This window comes from Amblyomma americanum, chromosome 1 (assembly GCF_052857255.1).
Source record: "Amblyomma americanum isolate KBUSLIRL-KWMA chromosome 1, ASM5285725v1, whole genome shotgun sequence".
NCBI lineage: Eukaryota > Metazoa > Arthropoda > Arachnida > Ixodida > Ixodidae > Amblyomma > Amblyomma americanum.
Genome location: NC_135497.1, coordinates 192,761,392 through 192,782,922, shown reverse-complemented (window position 1 = coordinate 192,782,922; position 21,531 = coordinate 192,761,392). Strand labels below are relative to the sequence as shown.

General features: G+C 43.8%; 1 protein-coding gene across 8 annotated transcripts in view; it reads right to left on the bottom strand.

Annotated features, from left to right (window-relative positions):
• LOC144114414 (glutamine--fructose-6-phosphate aminotransferase [isomerizing] 2-like) overlaps positions 1 to 21,531 on the bottom strand; it is an 89,449-nt gene that overhangs the window by 16,964 nt on the left and 50,954 nt on the right. For all 8 annotated transcript variants that reach the window (XM_077648140.1, XM_077648139.1, XM_077648142.1 and 5 more), the window contains 4 exons: positions 16,854 to 17,011; positions 15,080 to 15,194; positions 11,368 to 11,495; positions 1,947 to 2,099 (listed from right to left, as the gene is read on the bottom strand). In XM_077648140.1, the coding sequence (XP_077504266.1) occupies positions 1,947 to 2,099; positions 11,368 to 11,495; positions 15,080 to 15,194; positions 16,854 to 17,011 (554 nt within the window). The remainder of the gene's footprint in view (positions 1 to 1,946; positions 2,100 to 11,367; positions 11,496 to 15,079; positions 15,195 to 16,853; positions 17,012 to 21,531) is intronic.

Here is a 21,531-nt window from a genome sequence, read left to right as displayed (position 1 = left end):
GTGGGTGGCTATCCCAGAAGATCTTGTGCGTAGTTTTTAAGAAGCGCGGCATCTCGAACGCCCTCGATGGCACGGAAGATAAGTACATTTGGGATGATTTGGCGGACAAAAAAATATCCGAAGAAAGCACTGCTGAAGATGAAAGTGATTAAAGTGAAGTGCAGGATGTGATTTGAATAAATGTCTTCTCTGAGCTTTCGTCACTCGTATTATACGTGGGCAAATTTTTTTTTCCATTTCGAGTTTCTAAAACTTCATCTCATATTATATTCGGGTTCATATTATACGCGGGTTTTTATGGTAGCTCTCATTAGCACATGCAAGCTGTCACACTACTGGTAACCTCCAATATTATGTGCATACTTCATTTAAGCTGTGGAAAAATAAAAATGTTCACAACAGAGCCATATTTTCAGTAAACAGGCTATATTGTTTCTCTTTGATGCTCTATACAGCTTTATAATTTAAGCTTTATGCATATTTACAGCTGCTGAAAGGTTTAATAATTCTTGACTTAACAATCAGCCCATTAGAAAATTAAATGGCTTTCTGGTTTTATGAGGCTTAATGTCTCAAAGCAATTCAGGCTATGAGGGACCACCTGGGATTCTTTAATGTGCACTGACATTGCACAGTTAGCCTCTACTGAAATGTAATTGCCACAGCCAGGATCAAACTCATCTTTTGGTACAGTAGCTGAGCATCATAACCACAGAGCCACCAAAGTAGCGGAAAATATACTGCTGTATGCACTGGGTGGTAAACTATAGGAAACCAGTCAGTTTCATTCGCAAGTGTATTTTTACTGTTCAGTGAAACAATGTTCAGTACAAAGAGTAAGGTAAACAGTTTGAAATGATATGTGTAGCTTAACTTTCAGTGCAGTGCACCTCAAATTAAGCTAACTAGCAGTAATGAAAAAATTCTACAATACTGAAAATGTGTGACACCCGTTACCAAACTGAAAACTTGTTAAAAACTTCTCATGAACCAAGGGCAGCGAGCTTGCCAAAACAGCAAATGAGACACCATTTCAAACATGCCAGCAGACATTACAGACTGCCTAATGAAGCAGTACCACAACAGTACGCACAGGAAGGGTTGCCAAGTAGCATTATTCTTAAGATGCACACAAGTATTTCTTCACATTACTTACATATACATAGGGCCTTATATTTCTGTGCAAAGCCCAAATTTCACTGCTTTCCTCCCCTGGAGGAAGTTTTGTACCAATTGGGTCAAACCAGATTCCTCTTGAAACTCTATTGAAATTATTTTGCCACTGCAAGCATCCATAGCAAGGCAACGTATGAAAACAAGCAACAGAACTAGACTATTTTCATTAAGACCTCTACGATTATTCATTGAGACAGTAAAACCCCAATACAATGAAATTCATGGGACATACAGAAAGTTTTAAGAAAGCGATAACTTAAAAGTATTGGTCCAAAACCGTGATTGATTGGACTAGATGACTCATTCTGCAGAGGTTTGGGAGCCTTCACAGTTTCAATATCAGTGCCGTGTTGAAATTTTTTCACTGAGTTAGCAGCCGCACTGGGACCTTAGTTTTGTGTTTTCCAGTAGTATTTCTACCACTTGAAGCTTCAAAGACATTGCCAACTGATTTTTAAACAACGGGAATTGTTCAAGCATCTCAATTAAAACTGGCAGTAAAAAAAAACAATTTCAGCCTCTCCTCCTTCCCCATGGCTACAAAACAAAATAAATTTCAATTACTAAACACTAAAAACCAACCACAAGTCGTTCTGAAAGTTTTACCTTCGGGACCTCTGCACGTGGTACAACAATCCACACACTATTGTTAAGTATCACTTTTGATGAAAGCCTCAAATAAAGGAATTATTAATACTAATAAAGCCACATCAGAAAACATGGAAGAGTTTTACTTTTGAAACCATGACAAAGTTGTCAATTTAGCTCACCTGCTGTAGAGCATTCATGCATTTGGGGAAAACTGGGTCTCGTGTGAGCACCATCATGACCGGCATAGCCTTGTCCACAAGGGCCAATGGGCCATGCTTCAGCTCTCCTGCGAGGATGCCCTCAGAGTGCATGTACGTCAGCTCCTTAATTTTCTGAAATCGCAAGCAGAGACATATGTACTATCGCGCTCAATATGAGCTGCAACGTGCGAGCTGTGGCAGGAACTCAGTTCACGAAGCATTGCAAGCCCAGTGGTGCTGAAAATTTATACATTTAGCTGTGGATGCAAAGCACAAGGTACACTGAATGGTTGTGCAAGCTTGATGCTATGTAAAGGAGCACTGATTTACTATAAAGAAAAAACCTCAGTTGGCTGACTTTGGTGCTGCAAGTCATATTGAGCGCGATAGCACATGCCATAGACAGGGGTTTGTGCACATGTTAGATCAAGCAAACTGATTTAGTCAGGGGCAGAAAAGGCTCTCACTCACTGACGGTATGAAAAAGGCTGTACAGCTGCACACAGTGCAGAGACTTAACTCAAAGATACAATGGCCAGAACACGTAACCAGTTCTGATCACTACTGGGCCATTAATGTTGTTTTGTCATTCCGCATAAGCAGCAAAAGCTACGAACGTTAGTAATTTTTACTGCCACCTCTGACATGCTTCAAGTGAAAAATGCAAAGCGTATCCAACAAGCAAAAACCTTCTGCTCCCAATTATGTTGCGATACTCTTGGCCCCAAATCAAACAAACACTTATTAAATCCCATTCACTTCCTTCTCCAGCTTGGCTTGCCAAAGTTTCACAATTATCCCGGATAAGTCCCACAGGTATGTTGGGAGACAAACTGTCTCTTGGAATGACTCAAATTTTAACACAGATAATGGGCAATAGGCATTCCATGCAAAGTGGTATATTGCCCTTTCTTCTGCGTGTACAGCTTACAGCAAGGAATACTACTATACTAACAAATACTTTCCTTGAAATATACTGTAAAACTCACGTATAATACAAAGCTTTTGTCCAGATTTTAGCATGTCAAATTTCCACCTTGCATTATATGCTGTTATGAACGGGATCCACACCGGCGATTAAATCGAAGATTCATCGACTGGCAGCGATTAAAGCGAAGATTCAATGACCGGGATGACCACGTGGAAGTGGCAATTTCGACAGATCGTTGAGCCACGAGGACCCCTACAAAAAAAAAAAAGATGCCTCCCGGGGAAGTGGCCGCTGGGATGTTTCCCAAGCACACGAAAAGGGGGAGATGACCTTCCCTTTGTCTGCAGTTCCTCGCAAGACATGACCGACGGTGTACAGTTGAAGGGGGAAGTGGGCTGTGATTGACAGCTTCGGACGAAGTAGCAGCGGACCTCCGAATCCTCCTTGCCCATTCCCACGGGGCTCTGCGGACTATATGCGGCAACTCTTCCAACCTGTGTCTCGTGTGGTGAAAGAGGCAGAGCCTCAGTGTATTTAATGAGCGTCCTGAGTACGAACGATAGCTCTGGGCCTTAGTGAAAAGGCTCATCCAGTGGCTCTGGGCCTTAGCGAGAAGGCTCATCCCGTCTCTCGACGCTATGAACTCTTAGTTCTTGACTGTTAGTTCTTTCCTTCGTAAAGTATGTAAGTAAGTTTTCCTAAATGCAAGTAAATCTGTCTTCATTGTCCCAAATGTCAAGCTTCCATCCTTCCTAGTCCCTTCTCTGGCCAAACAACGCTACCCTGCATCAAAGCAACCGGCCATGCTACCCGGCCCATGACAACTGGTGGCACCGGTGGGATCCGATCCCTGGAAGCCCCAACAATGCGGATCCAAACAATTTTCAGCCAGAATTCGCAGTTATGGTTTCGTTATTATCTAGCGCCGTTACCACCACCCTATGCCACCATGCTTCGAGCGACAGGAGGCGCTCTCTAGCGGTGGCACAGGTCGCTAGTTGTTTTGATTTCAACACCCAGGACGATCACACCTCCAATGGTATCAAGAACGCAAAAGCAGTAATTTGCTGCTTTTAAAAGGAAAGTAATCGTAGCTGCCAAAAGCATTCGTACCGCATCAAGCACTGCTACATGGTGTGGATGAGGTAGGGAGAGCCTGCAGTTACTGTCGTCGGACACTGGCCTCTCCAGCTATGCTTCGCAGTTTGATAGGCACACTTGGGCCAGCAGTCCTGAGAATTTCACCGGTTGTAATTTCAAGAAATGCGGGATATCAAACGTGCTCGACGGTACGGAAGAAGTGTTTCTGTGAAAAGACATCTCTGACAAGGACCTTTCGGAAGACAGTACACATGATGACGACGATCACTAAAGCACTAACTATGGACACTTCCGAAGCGTGCGCGCCTCAGTGTCCGCACGCTCGCGCATATGCCAGACCCGGTCTGTGCATGCTCACGGCACAGGACATGAGTAGGTGCGAGCGCAGCGCCCAGATCTGTATCTGCCAGATATTTGGCGCGCGCACTACATGTGTTGTATCCGGCGTCCGGCATACACAAATAATTGGGGGATGTTCAGGTTTTGAGACTTCCAGAATGTCTGAGGCGACTACCTTACTCGCATTATATGCGGATGTAAACTTTTTTTTTTCCATTTTTGCTATCTACAAATTACACCCCGTATTATATGCAGGTTTTTATGGTACCAGCAATATTATACTTACATCCATAAATCCCTAACCTTGGGAGATGCAGTACATTTATGAACACAGCACGGATTCTATTCAAGGGTCCCAGTGTTCCATCATGGAAACATCCCTATGCCAAATCTAACACACTCTAGAATGCTTGGTCAATTAAATTCAGCATGTTCCAAGATTAATGTATGCCCTGAGCATCTCCCAGTCCTTGTCCTTAAAGGTGATGGTGTACACCTAGGAAGCATGTGCTATGCTCACTGAAGCCACAAAATTCAGTCTGAATTTCTGAGATGGTGACACTGGCTCAGATTGAGCTTTTTGACAAATGTTTCTGTACGTATCACACTACAGACTCTTCATGACACATGAAGGAGGAGAACTTAAGGGCGACAAATGCACATGCATGTGAACCTGAATTCTTTAAACTGAGGTTTTCTCAACATATGGCAGAGAGTTTTCACGTAATTCCATGTTCTGAAATCTGTCATGCATACCCACTTATTCTTTAGCACCATAGTGGCTGTAATGCCAAAGAGGTTTTCTTTTTTCATGTGCACATGTGAGTGATTGATAAGCCTTATACTAGTCAGATAAGCATGAAATGAAATGCAACTAGGACAACTGAACTTAGGGAATAAACACCGCTAAAAAAATCCACTAAAAACAATGTAAGAATATTTTATGTTAGGATGTACTACAGTAGGATGCAACTTAAAAAACAGTAGTATGTATAACAATGGGCCATGGCCCAGGGTGTCCTAGCTGCATCACTCTGCTGACAAATTGGAACAACAAATGAAATTAGCTTTTTAACATGACTACAATCAAATAAGCCATAGGCATCAAAATTCTTATGCTTGCAATGCCTTGTCATTAGCTTCTTGTTTAGATAACAAACAAGAAAATTTTAGCAACTGACTACTTTTTCGTTGCGGAGCAATTCTTTGCGAGGGTCCTGAATGTGGGTGCAGATTCACTGTAAACTTAAGTTATTTTATTCGACTGCAGCACAGTTAATTTTCTGTTTGAAGGTTCAGTGACCATTATTTGCTGTGAAAAAAAAAGCATGCCTATATTTTGTCTCCTCCAATAAATACCTCTTTGTTTTTGATTTCACATCCGGACTGTCGTGTTTGCATTTCATTTGGCATTAAGTGCACCTCGTCAAACTACGCAGGCAACTTTGGAAAAGTTTCAGCAGTTCTGCTCAGGTTCCTGCGACTAGTGGCCAATGGTGCTTTGAGGCAGTAGAAAGAGAGGTATGCTTTTCACCACCCTGTGCCAAGAACGCCTGCAGGTCCTAAAGCGTGGCCTGAAAGCGCCTGTGGACATTCGTGATGTGGCCTGCATGCTTGCAATAAAGTGTACACCTAACACTTTATAAGCCATGCCAAAGTACAATGTTCAAAATTTTAAACTCAAACTTCGCAGACTTGCTCAAAATCAATAAAAACAATGTACAGTTGTTATCATCATCATCAGCCTATGTCCAGACCAGGACAAAGGCCTGTTCCCATTGACCTCCAACCAACTCTGTGCAGTGGAAGCTGCAGTCACCTCATTATTATTCGCAATGTCCGTAGACTGTATCACCACCTGGCGGTGAGAGCGAGAAGTGCCAGGAAGAGGGTACTGCGAGCGACTGGACGGCAGCATAAGCACGTTTCTTGCTTGGTCAGCGGCGCGTACACTCATCCTTCTTTCTTCTCAAAGACATGGAGACGAATGCAATGGTGCCTCAGTATGCTGACCGAGCCGGCTACAGCCGAAAATTCTCCCATTATTATTAGAGTCCCATTATTGTTACAGTGCGTGGTGAAGCTGCGGTTAGGTGTACATATGCATGTCGCAACCTGTGAAAGTCTGCAATGCACATTTCACTCCTATGGATTCGTTCTCTAGTACTACGACTGACAAAAATGAGTGTGCTTAGCCAGCTCATAAAAAATGTGAGTCGTTTTGCTATGAGATGTTTGCACTGCTGGAAACTGTCTGCCTCGCTAAAGCAACTGACATTATAGAATTACAAAAGCTAGGTGAATCATAAAAGACTGACGATTCTTTGCAACACCACTACTTTGAAGCCTGGCAGTTTTAAAGGTAATGAGTGCCACATTGGCTGTATTATAAGAGTCATAATTAATACCAGCTTGTGCGGTGTGATATTTACCTCGCCCTCTGTGATGCTTGCATGAGCTGGGGTGAGAAATTGCAAGAGTAACCCCATTTAGCTGCTAAATGCTGCCAGCATCACACTGGTGAAAATCCGCTTTCTAACTCAGCCAATCATCGTGCGATCAAACTCGCCCTCTCTATTTCGATTTATTCACTGGACGCTGTTGCGTTGGGTGAGAGAATAAACCAGAATGCAACCCGCACGAAATATGTATGCTCTCGTAAAAGTTTTCAAAACACAGAAGTGAAGAAGTTTTTTTTTTTCTGCTGCCTGAAGGCACAGACTGTACCGAGAAAGGCACTGTGCAGGTCAAGCTGGGAACAGCAGAAACCACCATCCACTTAAGAGGTACATGTTTAGACTGCCAAGAGAAGCTTTTTCGCTGTTTCCATGTTCAAAAAACATCTGCACGCACCTGTGAATTAAGTGCATTTTCCTATCTATACTTAATTCTATTGTCAAGCACCACACTCCGCACCGACGGATGCCGAGGAAGTTCTTTGGACATGCTCCTCATGCCACAAGTTTGGCACGCGTGCTCAATTTTGCGACTGCTGTGTTGTACATGGACCAAATCGGGCTATGTGCATTACAGCAAATAAAGGAAAACACAAATACCTTAACATATAAAGTATGTGCAGCTCCGATGCCTACACGCAACCAATCTAGCATTATGAAAGCTTTCACACCGAAGCAAATGATCTGAAGTATGCTTGATGGGCACTTATCCACCTGCAATAAAACATTGAATCCCAGCCTGGCCTGATCCAATGAGCCTTAGCATATCTGCCAAGTGGAGTAGGTTAGTGAATGACAGTGCCATATTGTTGCTTACTAAGCTCAGCGCACCGGCCGTCTCGACTCTAACAATGGCGATGAGGAAACCACGAACCTGCCAGCCCTGACTCAAGCATCAAAGCGCAGCAGCCATCATGAACGCCGCCCAAGAATCAGCACCGTCCACTGGTCACCAGCCGTTCATCGGGTGCCTGTCAGAATTCTGTACCACGACAGGTAACATGGCTATCTACCTTGAGCGGTTCGAGGCTTTCGCGAGAGTGAATAAGCTGGACGAGCAAAGCAAAACGACGTGCTTATCGCTATACTGGGGGACGGCGCATATACCGCTTTGTGGAACTTGATAAATCTTTTCAGGAACCTGCGCAAACATCAAGAGATAAAACAGGCACTTTTGAACCATTACGCGCCAAAGTGGTCGGTAGTCACAGAGCGTTATATCTTTCATAAGTGCACACAGAGACCCCGGGAGACAGCCGACGACTTCATCGTGGAATTGAAGCGATTGGCGACGAACTGCTCGTTTGGAATGTTTTTGTCTGAGGAACTCAGAGGCCAGCTTTTCGCGGGCGTGCACAGTGAGGCTATTCGGTGCAACCTGCTGGCCACTGAAGACGACAAGGGCCTAACGTGGGATAAAGCGTGCGTCGTCACCAAGTCCAAGGAAGCCGCTGAGAGCCATGCAAGAGCTGCTACCAGGACCCAGTGTGACACGAGAACCGGAGGAGGATGTCAGGTGGCAAAGTGGTGACTGTGCAGGGACTAGACGGTCAACCAGCCACAATCGGCGACGGGGGACGGCGGGCGCAAGGAAAGTGTCCGCTGACAAGGACAGGATACCGTCGTGGTTTCGTTGTGGGGGTCACCATCACCAGCATAACTGTCGGTACATCAAGGCAAGGTGCTACAGTTGTTATCAGACAGGACATTTAGCTAGCATGTGTGCCACAAGGCAAAGCAATTTCGCCGGGGAAGAAGTGTCTAGTTTAGAATTGTACGTGCTAGGAGAAAGAATTTATCCGTACAAAGTTGACATGAACGTAAAAAGGTGAACCATTGCTATGGAAATAGACACAGGCTCAACGGTATCTATTATTCCTGAAGATGAATTTGTGAAACATTTTGGACATCTGCCATATCAGCGTGTGCCATTTCGCCTACGGACATACAATGGCTCAAGTGTGCCACTAAAGGGCAGTGTCTTTGTAACTGTAACTCATGGAGGCACTTCTTTTACACTGCCGCTAGTGGTAGCTGCAAATGAACAAGGGCACACGGTACCAGCATTGCTTGCCCGAGACTGGTTGAAGCACATTTGGCTAAACTGGTTGCAGGTCTTCAGAGTGAATGCTATCACTAAACAGGATGGGCTGCTAGATCAGTACAAGGACGTATTCACGGGCCCAATTGGAACTATAAAGAGGCTCCAGGGTTCTATTGTTTTAAAGCAGGGAGCACAACCTGAATTCTGTAAAGCCAGCCCAGTGCCGTACGCCCCGAAAGATAAGGTTGAAAAAGAGTTGAAGGAATTGGAAGCGGCAGGTGTGTTGTACCCGGTACGGGAAAGCCAATGGGCAACGCCTGTTGTAGCAGTTCTGAAGAGTGGCGGAGAAGCCGTCAGGCTATGTGGCGACTACCACGTGTCCCTAAACCTCTGTATAACGGTAGCTCATTACCCGCTGCCATTGCCGGAAGACGTGTTTGGGTCATTTGCAGGGGGGACTTGTTTCAGTGTACTTGATTTATCGAAGGCGTACTTGCAACTTGAAATGGATAGCCATTCGCATGAGTTGCTAACGATACACACACCTCGGCCTTTTTCACTTCACACATTTACCGTTCGGCATCGCGAGCGCTCCTGCCATTTTCCAATCGGTAATGGATCGGATATTGGTTGGCTCGGAGGGCACAGTGTGCTATCTCGATGATGTTCTCATCACAGAAAAGACCGAACACGAGTGCCTGAGATGTACTGAACAGGTGCTACAGAGACTATGGAAGCATGGCATACATGCCAACGCCGATAAATGTCAATTTCTGAAACACCGAGTCTTGTACCTCCTTCACGAAATTGACGCCGGTGGCATTTATCCCACGAGAGATAAAGTGGAAGCCATATTGAGGGCTCCAACCCTGACTAGCGTCTCCAAACTGAAGGTTTTCCTAGGACTGGTGAATTTTTACGCTAGGTTCCTTTCCCAAACAGCAATGACCCTAGAACCACTCTACAAGCTGCTCCGAAAAGATAGTCCGTGGGAGTGGACAAAAGAGTGTGAGAGCAGCTTTTTTCAGAAATGCAAGTTGCTTCTAAGTGAGGAGTCAGTGCTAGCTTTCTCCGACGGAAACAAACCGCTCCGCCTGATGTGTGACGCATCGGCATATGGCCTCTGAGCGGTGCTCGCACATACTGAGGGTCACGACGAGAGACCTATCGCTTTCGCATTCCGCACGCTTACAGCGGCCGAAAGAAGCTATGTCCAAATTGAGCGCGAAGCTCTAGCCATAATCTTTGGCATAAAAAAATTTCACAAGTACTTGCTCGGTAGGCAGTTCAAAATAGTGACTGATCATCAGCCGCTGACGCAGTTGTTGATCAGAAGAGACACGGCAGTCAAGTAGCGATTGCAAAAATGCAGAGATAGAAAAATTCAGATCCAGTGAATTTCAACAGTTCTTGGAGCAAAATGGTGTAAAGTCAATTTTCACGCCACCATATCTCCCTCAGTCCAACAGTGCAGTAGAAAGACTTGTGCAGAGCACAAAAAGTGGTATCTTGAAATTGCAGCTCAAAGATGAGAGAGCCGGTTGAAGGCAGTCCTTACAGCACCGCATCAATAATTTTCTGTTTTCATACAGGACGACGCCTCATTCATTCACAGAATCAGCGCCATGCGAACTGTTTCTCGGACGAAAAATTTGAATCAGACTGTCCATGCTGAAACCATGCAGAATGAGGGTGTGAAAAAACAGAACTGAGAAAAATAAGCTCACAGCAGATGCGAGAAGGGAAAACAGCCGCGAGTTTACGCCAGGCAAAGAGGTATATGTCCGCACCGTTCGCAATGAAAGGGTGAACTGGTGTCTTGGAAAAATTGTTCAGGTCTCAAAAGTGACGTTCCTGATACGTGTAGGCGGGGTTCTTCGGTTTTGTCATGCAGATCACACAAGATGTTATGTGGAATCGTTAAGGGTTCCCTGGTCCGAGATGCCGCTGTCGGAGAATGCAGAGAATGCCTCAAAAATGTCGGAGAATGCCTCAAAATTTCACCGAGTAAAGGGACATTAGATGTCGGCATGTCCGTGCAGGCGTCGGGGCTCTTGGGAGAGGGGTCAGTAAGCGAGCAGACTTTCACACAACAGCCAGTAGGACCAGTGCCCCCGCGGCGATCCACTAGGACCCAGCGTGTGCCCGCAAGGTATGGGTACGAATGATCGCTTGGTAGCGATCCAAAATAAGGAGGGGGGGGGGGGGGAGTGCTGCATATTATAACTAGCAGGGGGCCACGGTTGTCTGTACTTCAGTGCCACCACAATGGTACAAATAGCCTGCCCTGGTAGGGGGGCGTGCTCTTCATGTTCTGTGTGTGTACCGACAAGCCGTCGGCAATAAACCGGTTCCCACTGGCCGTCTCGACTCTAACACCGTGCACATTGCCAACACATACTTCACAACAAGAATACTTTCAGAAAAAAATTGTAAAATTAAATAAATGGTACGGTTTGTTCAAAATAAGTTCATCAGCCTAATATGAGACTCTCAGAAACATGATTAAGTAAAGAAAAGGGAACTAACCAGAGCACCTTCCAAGCATGTGGCATGGTTGTAGCCTCTGCCCATGACCAGGAGAGACTTCTGCTGGTAAAGATGCTGGGCAAGCTGCTTCACTTCGTTATCTAGCTTGAGCACTTCCTTTATTTGGTCTAGAAGCATTAGCATGAAAGCATTGAAAACAAATATATATTACCAATATTTATCAAGCAGGACTAATAATAACAGAAAAAATGAAAGCATGCATGTTGACACTGCTTCACAAAAGCCCGATTTCATACCTTTTTAGTAATGGTATGTACAAAAAAAGGGACAAATATAAGAAGGTACACAACACAGATTGTCTTGTTTTTGTCCTGGCTGCATCGTATTAATCTTTGAATTACAAAACTAGACCACAAATGCACACTACAAATGGCACATCTTTGTTAGCTTTTGCTTTAGGTTATCTTTTTTCGGTGGTACCTAGCCCTTCAACCAGACGAAGCTGAAAGAGCAAACCTAACTGCTGCACAGTGATAGCCGAAAGTTGTAACCTCAATATGATCCGCCATTAGACAGACCCTAAATTCAACTCCTGTTCATTTATTCGTTCAATGCTATCAAACAGTTGACGTCCTTGGAATTATACCTCTATATTTGCTCAGCACAAAATGCCTTTTCTTCACACAAGAAAACCAAATGTATTTCATGCAGAGGTCAAATTTGTGATGTCAAAGTATGACAATTATAACACTTGACACCATGAATGATACAATGAATGGTGCCTCTGCTGGTAGAGATGCGAAAAATGGCCAAAGAATGTCATGAGAAACTTGTGTGGTGGCAGCTAAAAACAAAGACAAGCAAAAAAAAATATTTGCAGTGCGGTCCTATCAGCAAGTTATGCTTCTAATGTGGCAGTGTTAAGGGCCCTGTCAGTATCCGGAGTTGTTTTGGCACGAAACTCAAGATTGGTCGAAAAGGTCTGATGTCCCCATGTGGAGAAGAGGTGGAATTGCAGAGTGATTAAAACATTACATAAACTATGGTTACAAGGTTGCAACATCACTCAAACGTCCTTACGACATGTAATTATATAAAGATAATAATCGCGCTCAGAAGAAAATTAGAGTAATTAGTGGAGAGTTGAACCCCTGACCCTTGGATTGTGAGTATAACATGCTACCCCTAGGCCAGGTAGGCACACTTGTACAGCTTGGTTAAAGCAGGGTTTTATATGAAGAGAGCATATTGTTGGGCAAGTCAGTCGTACCTGTAGGAAAGTTTACAATGGCCAAACAGGCCAACGTATCTATATGAACCACTAAGGGAACATCAGCTTATGATAAAGAACGAAAAAGCCTGGTCTATTCACCCTTGCATGCAGTGCATGCCCTTTGGCTACACGTGACAATCCATGCTGGATTTTGCTAGTAAGGACAAAAATTTTGAGGCAAAGTCATGACCAGATGGCACGTGCACTTGCCAACGCTTTTTTTATAAGGGACAAAAGGGATCACTGCGTCAGTGATACCCTGATCATATTGTATCAGAAAGAAAGCAGGTTTTTGGCATGTACTTAATGAATGATTTGGTAAACATGAAGATGTAAGTATGTGTTTTCTTCTGAATAAAATCAGCCACGATTCTGCACCTGTCCTTGAGCTTTTCACTCCATTGCGTTTCACACTCCCTTGATTAATGGGGTTTTCTATGCATGTTATGTGGTCTTTCACTTAATGTGGTAGCTTACAACTGTTTTGTAATGAGTATGTGTGTGATTAGAGAGGCACTAACTAGGGGAGAAGTGACTACAAGCGAGTAGCGAAGTGCATGCTGGTGAGGTGTATGCGGACTTTATGCTTGTGACACGTGCATGACATTGGTATGTTATGTGATCTGGTAATATTAGTACGGCAAGTGATTGGGTAACATATGCTAATGAGATCAAGTGCAGATGCTGATGAGACCCATTAACGTTATTGCATCATACCCTTAAAGGTGGAGCTTCAGTGTCCCCCCGCCAAAATTTTTTTATTTGTTATAAATCTTGACACTGTCTAATAATACGGTCCTTAACAGCAAATGTGTATTATGCTTTCCTTGTCACCCGTACCATACTGAATGCAAGCTGCTTTCACAAGGTCACACTGCCAGAGCAGCAGAATGTAAAAACTCAAATGAGTTTAGACAGTGAGCCCTCAAAGAGCTGTCAGGAAAAGCGTGAGAGCATAAGCTTTTTGTGCAGAAGAGCCTCAGGGGACAATAGGATACAGAGCTGGTTTTATGGGGTTAAACGTCACAAAGCGACTCAGGCTATCAGGGACGCCGCAGTGGAGGGCTCCAAATAATTTTGACCACCTGGAGTTCTTTAATGTGCACTGAAATCGCACAGTACACAGGCTCCTAGCATTTCGCATCCATTGAAATGCAACCACCCTGGTGGGGATTGAACTCGTGTCTTTCGACTCACCAGCCAAGCACCATAACCACTCGGCCACCATGAAGGCAGAATACAATACTGATCTGTAAGGACACTGAAACTTCTAGGCTGCACCTCAATGCTAGTTAGTGCAAACCTGAAGCAAACACAGTTAAACTCCAGTATGTTTTCTAAACAAGGGCCTGCCATTACATCATTGTGAGTTGTCTCGGGAGTAGTCACTAGTGAAGCATGGCAGCAGCAAAAGAAAACTGTGCTCAGTAACCTTGTGGGCACGGCTACAAACTGAAGCTCAAGAACATGTGGCACTTGCATCACTTAGAAGCTAAGCCATGTTTTTTCTTCTAGCACATTCATAACCTTTTAATTCCTGTCTGTAGTATACCATGCCTGCCAACCGTGGTGGCAGCATAGGGAGCTTGTTTTGCATTCCATTATTCGAACATCCGTCTGAAGAAACAACTATAAGGAGCAATGTACCTTGTTCTGCAAAATTCCGAGCGTAGAATATTTTCTGACAAACAACTTGCATGACTCAGAGAACAGAGCCTCATCACAAAATAATTGTTACCCACACATGCGCCATGTGTATGGTGAGTTAGCACAGGAACTTGACAGTCAAGCAATCTTTTTTTGTTTCTCTGAATTCTGCATATTTGATATGCTCGAAAGACAGCTTAAAGGCAGCGAAAGACAGCATTAGGCAGCGTGCCCAAGTGATGCGGGGGATGGGGCAAGGCGGGGTGCAGACTCAACCTGTTTTTTTAAATCCTTTTTATGACACATGTGGGTGTATATGATTAGAGGGGGAGAGGAGGAGTATCATTTTTAACTGTCAATATCTTCGGTATCAATGAAGCTAGCTTAAAAATGTCTAAGAGTGTTGAAAATGTGGTGATGAGTGATGGAATACGTATCACTCACGCGCTTTTCCTAACCGCAGTAAATATCGTTTCATAATCCCTTTCCGACCGACTTCCAAACAGACTTCACATTGAGATTTTTCCCCTTTAGAAAGCAACAAAGAACTGGTACTTAAGTTTTCACCTGTTTCTAAAGTTCTCATTTAGATAAAAGACAAATGCATGCAATTTCTGAGCAGATGCCTGCTATATGTAATTGGACATACTGCTTTGATGGAGTATACCTTTAAAAGGTAGCCAAGGAGGAGCCGCTCGATCAATTATTACCATGTATGCTCATCAATAAGACCCCCTTCATGCAAATACTCGTTGGTAGACATGAAACTCACAGGAGGCACTAAGGTACTGCATATGTTATAAGAGAGTTAGAGAGGTGCAATGTATGTACCTGGAAGTCTGTGAAGACCTTGAATGATTTCAGTGCGCCGGGGTTGCATGGAAATACGGTCCTCACACATCATCAAGGAAAACATTACAAGAGAGACAAACTGACTTGTATATGCCTGCGAGAAAAAAAAAAAGGCCATAATTAAAGTTAGAAACAAATGCAGGAAGTCACTTACTGCTGTACAAGCACACATACAAAAAAAATTAATGAAGCAGGCGTGGCTTTTGAGCTGGATTAATGATGAAAAAATAGACTGTACACAAGGAACCTGGCAACAAAGGCGCAATCTCCCACCAAGTAATGTTTGTTTCATAAAGTGCCATGCCCTCATGCTAGTACCATCTAAATATGGCCCCTTCTGTAATTTATAACTTGTGGCAAACTACTGCACAGGAAATAAAAAACATTTACACATTACTAAAGAAATACAATGCATAGTGCAACTGCACAAACAAATGAGGACACAGGCAAGGAGCAACAGACTTCAAGGTTTACTACTCAGGCATGTCAAATATTTATTTAGTGTACACCTCAAATGCCCTAATAGAGGTTTTACATGAGGAAAAATACAATACAATATACAAAAAGAATCAGATATGAATGACAAAAGGGGTTAAAACAAAACACGCATTTCTGTGGCGTTTTCGAAATAGACACTAATGGTGTGGGGTGCAGCATCGACAGGCAGGCCATTCCCGTCGACTGCTGTCTCAAAAAAGAAAGAATGCATGTGCACAGTGGTATTTGCGAGATTAAAATAAATAGCTTTAACATCACTGATGTGAAAGGAGACTTGGTAAGCTGGTTTTAAATCTGGGAGGGGAAGTAAAAAAATTTGTAAAAGAGGCTCAGTCTGTAAATTTTGTGTTGCATCTCAAGGACAGGCATGTTAGCTTCACATTTCATGCCAGTGACACTAGAATGATAAAAACATGAGTGGATTGAATCAGTACAAAATCGCATAGTTAGATTCAGTGTTTTAGTCAAGTAACAAATGAGAGGGTCCCATACTGCACATGCATATTCCAGCTTTGGATGAACTAATGTTGCGTAGGCAAGAGACTTAAGAGAAGTAGAAGCTAATGGTAAACTCTGTCGTAAATAGGACAGAACACAATTAGCTTTGTCAGTAATATAGCTGATGTGCTGTTTTAATGCCCCAAAGTGACTCAGGCTATGAGGGACGCTATAATAGAGGGCTCTGGACAGTTTCAATCACCTGGGGTTCTTTAATATGCACAGAACAGAAATCGCACAGTACACAGACCTCTAGCATTTCGCCGCCATAGAAATGCGACCACCTCGGCAGGGATCGAACCCGCGTCTTTCAGGCCAACAGTCAAGCATCATAACCACTCAGTCCCCGCGGTGGCCATTTACGCTGTTGTGTATGTATTTGACGTGGGAGTAGTAAACCTCAGCTGAAGTTCACGTCTGCAAGTGCAACCTGCAGTGTGGTCTAGCTAACCAGTTCAATTATTGTACAGGTGTTATTGAACAGGCTCCATTTGGAATTGTATGACACATAAAGCAACATGTGTTAGCAGAGCTCTTGTTCAGGAGTAATCAGCAATGTGGTAAAGTTTCACAAGAACGAAAGCAAAGAACTGATTTCATTGTACAACACTTTTTGACAGAAGAGTGATCAGTGAAGCCAAGTGCTATAGAGTGGCAAGTCTAATTCTAATCAAAAACAACTCTTGCGATTGTGCCACAAGAACCACATTAAATTAAGCTGCATACAGCAGGTGCAGCTACAAGAAAGTGCACTGACCTTGGTGCTGGCCACACCAATCTCTGGGCCTGCATTGATGTGAACACCACAGTGGCTTTCACGGCAGATGCTGGACCCAACAGTATTAGTAATACCGACAATCAGGGCACCACGCTGTTTGCAATAGCGTAGTGCCATGAGAGTGTCCGCAGTCTCACCTGCAGGGTGGAAAAAAAACCAAACGTTAGCACCAGGCATTCTTCAGTCACCAGCAAAACAAAAAGAACAAGCTTAAGCAAGGAAACTAGATTGGTGTGACCGGAACTACATTTTTAAGGATATCCTGCAATATATTTTTAAGCTTTAATACTGCGTGGTGTTTTACGAGGCACTGCATTTAGTAACAAACTAAAGTTTTAAAGTGAAGGCTTTTGTATATGGTGCACAGGCACCATATACACTTATGCGGCACGTACCATTTGACATTTTTGACACGAGTGTGGATGGAATAGTTCAAAATAAAACAAGCCTATTCTCACAGCATGCTGCATTTTCTTATCAGCTTTGCTCTGCTATCTATTCTGTGCAACAACACAAAACAGAATGACTTGTATTAATAAACAAATGATAAAAGACCTAAAACGATTTTGTTCAGTAACATTTATGGCTATGGTTTATGGGGGTTTAAACTTCCCAAGCAACTCAGGCTATGAGGGACGGCGTAGTGAAGGGCTCCGGAAATTTCGACCACCTGGGGTTCTTTAACATGAACCGACATTGCACAGTACCCGAGCCTCTCCATCGAAATTCGACTGCCTTGGCTGATTATATATTTTTATGCATGGGTGTAGCTAGGTGGCATTAGAAATTCTTGCATTTAAAGCTTGCAAGTAAAGCTTGTAATTTATAATACATTAATTATTTGCCTCCCACATACAGTATTGCCATTTGGTATGGGGCTCGACAACCGAATCCAATATACAATAGAACCCCGCTGTTACGTTCCTCACTGCTGCGTTTTCCCGGCTGTTACGTCGTTTTCGTCCGGTCCCGGCATAGCTACCATAGGATCCAATGTATTGGGTACTCCGCTGTTACGCTGTAGCTGTGAAAACGTTCCCGCATGATATGTCGCAACCTGGCACCCCGAACCCGGCCGGGCAACGCGCGCCAACCGCCATTTTGATGAGTCTTGGCCAGGCTTGGCTACGGAATTGGCTACAAGACCATGGCCTCCAAGATCACCCCCTTGCACGCACGTGGGTAATCTCGGAGGCCATAAAAAGCCGCACGCGAGTTGGAGAGATCGCCACTGGATGGCCACTGCCTCGTCAGCTGAAGCGAGTAAAACCCGCGGGCCCGCAGCAATCCAGTCTTTCTTGTTTGTGCGGTTCAACCCATCCGAGTCGTCCGTGTCCTTCCGTCAACAGCTACGCTTCCTATGCCTCGTCAGGCCTCGCTAATCCAGTCTTTCTTGTTTGTGCGGTTCAACCCATCCGAGTCGTCCGTGTCCTCCCGTCAACACCTACGCTGCCTATGCCTTGTCGGGCCTCGCTAACACCGCGAGCGATTTGTCGTCCTTTGATGGCGTCGCGCAAGCGCAAGACGCTTTCCCTCGAGGAAAAGCTGGATGTTCTCAACGCAGTCGACAGGCAGCCAGCATGGAAAGAGTCAATACTGGACGCTATGCACTACGTCGCTTCAGCGTGGACTGCAGTGAGCGCGTCAACTGCACGGCACTGCTTCGCGCGGTGTGGCTTTCGCATGTACGGCGGAGAGGAAACTGCCACGGAAGCTGAAGAGATGGAAGCAGCCTCTCATGATCAAGAGCTGAGTGAAGCTTTGAATGCGCTGGGTGCCACGGGAGTCACGTATGACGACTACGTCGCCGTGGATGCTGCTGTCGTGACGTCCGAGTGTCAGAGTATCGCCGAGACCGTTGCAGACTCTGTGGCGAGTGAAGCCACAGACTGTGATGACGACGAGGAGCACGAGCCGCATGATTCCGGGGAGTTGGCGGACCCGAGCTTTGGAGAAGCGGTCGCGGCTCTAGACCTCCTCCGCAGGTACGTCGCACCTCAAAGCGACGCTGAGAGCAATGCGGCTTTCCAGGCCATCGAGAAACGCGTGGTGTTTTCCAGCGAGTGGAAAAAATGGCAATCGACCATTCTCGATTTTTTTAAGACCTAAGCTTACTTGATGACGAAATAAATTGTTTCAAGGCAAAGCTGCACTGTTTTTATTAATTTTCGGACCTTTCCTCACTGTTGCGTTTTACCGGCTGTTACGTTTTTTTTTCGCAGCCCAGTGAAAAACGTATGAACGGGGTTCCACTGTATTAACAAACATCTATTTTTGCAAAAAAAATCTTTCGTGTTATTGAAAACCTACCCTATAGAAAGCACAGTGAACCCGTCTTTGATTATAGATTTGCTGAATTTTAAGGTTATATTTTTCAAAGACTTAACACATTTTTATCTTAGTTCCCGAAAACATTGCATGACATTCACTGATATAGCAAACTTGGAGCAGCCTGCACCAGCACGACTAACTCGTCATACAGGTGTGTGGAAAGTTCCCAGGTTCCATACTAATTATGGCGATCAAATGCTTCAGTGTCGCCTGCTTAAACTTCTAAATAGTTTGCACAATAGAGGCATAAAAATTCTCAACCAAACTGTCAGAATTCAAGTTGCTCATGAAATGTTACCTCTAATCAATATGCTCACCCCTTGCTATACATCTGACGCTACATTATTATATCTTTTTTTTTAAAGCAATCACTTTTTTTTTTTACCCTTGTGTTATATACATTTTTTTTTCATAGTATTATACCCATTATGATTTGTCACACTGTGAAAGTGCTCCATATACTGTGTGTATATCTTCCATTGCTGTTGTTTGTACGGGAGTTGAGGGTTCTTCAAGCTGCTTGCATGCAGCTTTTACCTCGGCTTCATCCATCCATGAGAATAGGAAATAATGAATGAATGAATATGTCAAGAAGCCACTGTAGAAGATCCGTCTAATGTACAGGACAGTAATATACCAGTTAAGTGTACAACATGCACGCTGAAATAATGGATTTTACACTTCACAGGAGAACGCTATTTCAGTATATTCAAGTAAGCTCCCACTTTTTAAATTGCCTAAAGATAGTGATGCTGACCAAATATAGAACCCTGCTAAAGGTAGCAGTCAGAAATAACAGGCCTTCCAGCTGCCATCCAAATTTAAGAAGCAGAAAAGCAAATACAAACATACAGGACTTTAAGAAACATTAACATGCACAGTGGATAATGAGCTATTTTCTGTGTACTGGTATGACAACCACATGGCCACGACTTCCTGCTATATCTTCATTTATAGAAGGCATTGTCTTCGATGAGCCACTTGTTTTCAAGTAACTAACTTAAATTTCTGCCCTTTGCACGAATGTACACCAAACACAAGGTAGATTCGACTTGCTTCATATCCCAGAACACTGATACGCAACTTTTCAAGTGCAGTACATAGGCCAGGAGCAAGCATGTCATCTTCTTGGATCAGGTTAGCCACTGCGCACAAAAACTGCGCCCGATGCAACCTGTCTTTATGCATGAAGAAATCTGCTGTTCATTGTTCCCCCTTGGCTGAATGCAGCAGACAACTGATTTGCTTCATTTAAAACATCAAAGCAGAGAAAGGCCCATTCAATAAAATGCTGTTGCCTGCATGTTATGCCAAGTGACAATCTCCACGCGACAATCTCAGCCACACCCGTACTGCAGTGCTCTCTGCCCCTCGCCACTTTGCTGCTCCAGTGCAGGCGGGGCAGAGAAGGTCACGTTGCATGTACATTATAGAGGATCGATATTTGATTGACATCACTTTGTGCCCTCCTGTACGCTTGTGGTTTTCGAATGGCATGAGAAATTACCCAAATTAGTCGAGCCACTCTGGCGAGGGTAATAAAATTTTCAAATCTCAAAAACTGATATGGCTATTACTAATGGCTAGCTACAAATCTAATTGCAATCAGGTGCCTATTGGTAATAGTTAAACAGTGAAGTACTTTGAATTTAGTTAATCACTTTACTAGTTAACATGATTCTCCTATTTTTGGACACCCACCAACACAGGTATTATTATTCCAAAGAAAGCTTCTCTACCTCTAAAACCTTTCTAATTATTCGTGACCGGCTTCCCTGGAACACCTGGTATATCTCAACACGTTAAATCTGCCTTCCTTTTTAAATCATCATCATAAATGTATGAGCAACACTTGAAATAAACAGTGCCCAGGATTTACGTTTTTCAGTTTCTCTACTGGTGAATACAAAAAAGCATCAGTACAGAAATGTGGGCAAACTGGTCCAAATTTACTAGTACTAATTCAGCAAAACAGACAATGAGAAGAAGAAAGAACAGGTGCTGACAACCAACTAAATTTTACCGTAAAAGGACGTTCAGAAAATACATGGGTGATTATAGAACATAGTAAACATATTACAAAGTTTTTAACAACTAGGAACAATTCGCAAGCAAGAGATTAAGCTGTTCAGCCAGCGTTTTTAGTTGTCAAATGCATGGGGATCTATTTATGTTTTTCCATGCACTGTGTGCTCATTTATAAATTTGTTCGTCTGCAGTAAATACAGCTGCTAACTAGTGCTTGTAACTTGTCCTCTCTCTCGTCTTAGATATTTGTTTAGACCACAACTGTGCAAAAAAAAAAAGGCTCTTGAGTAAGCACTTT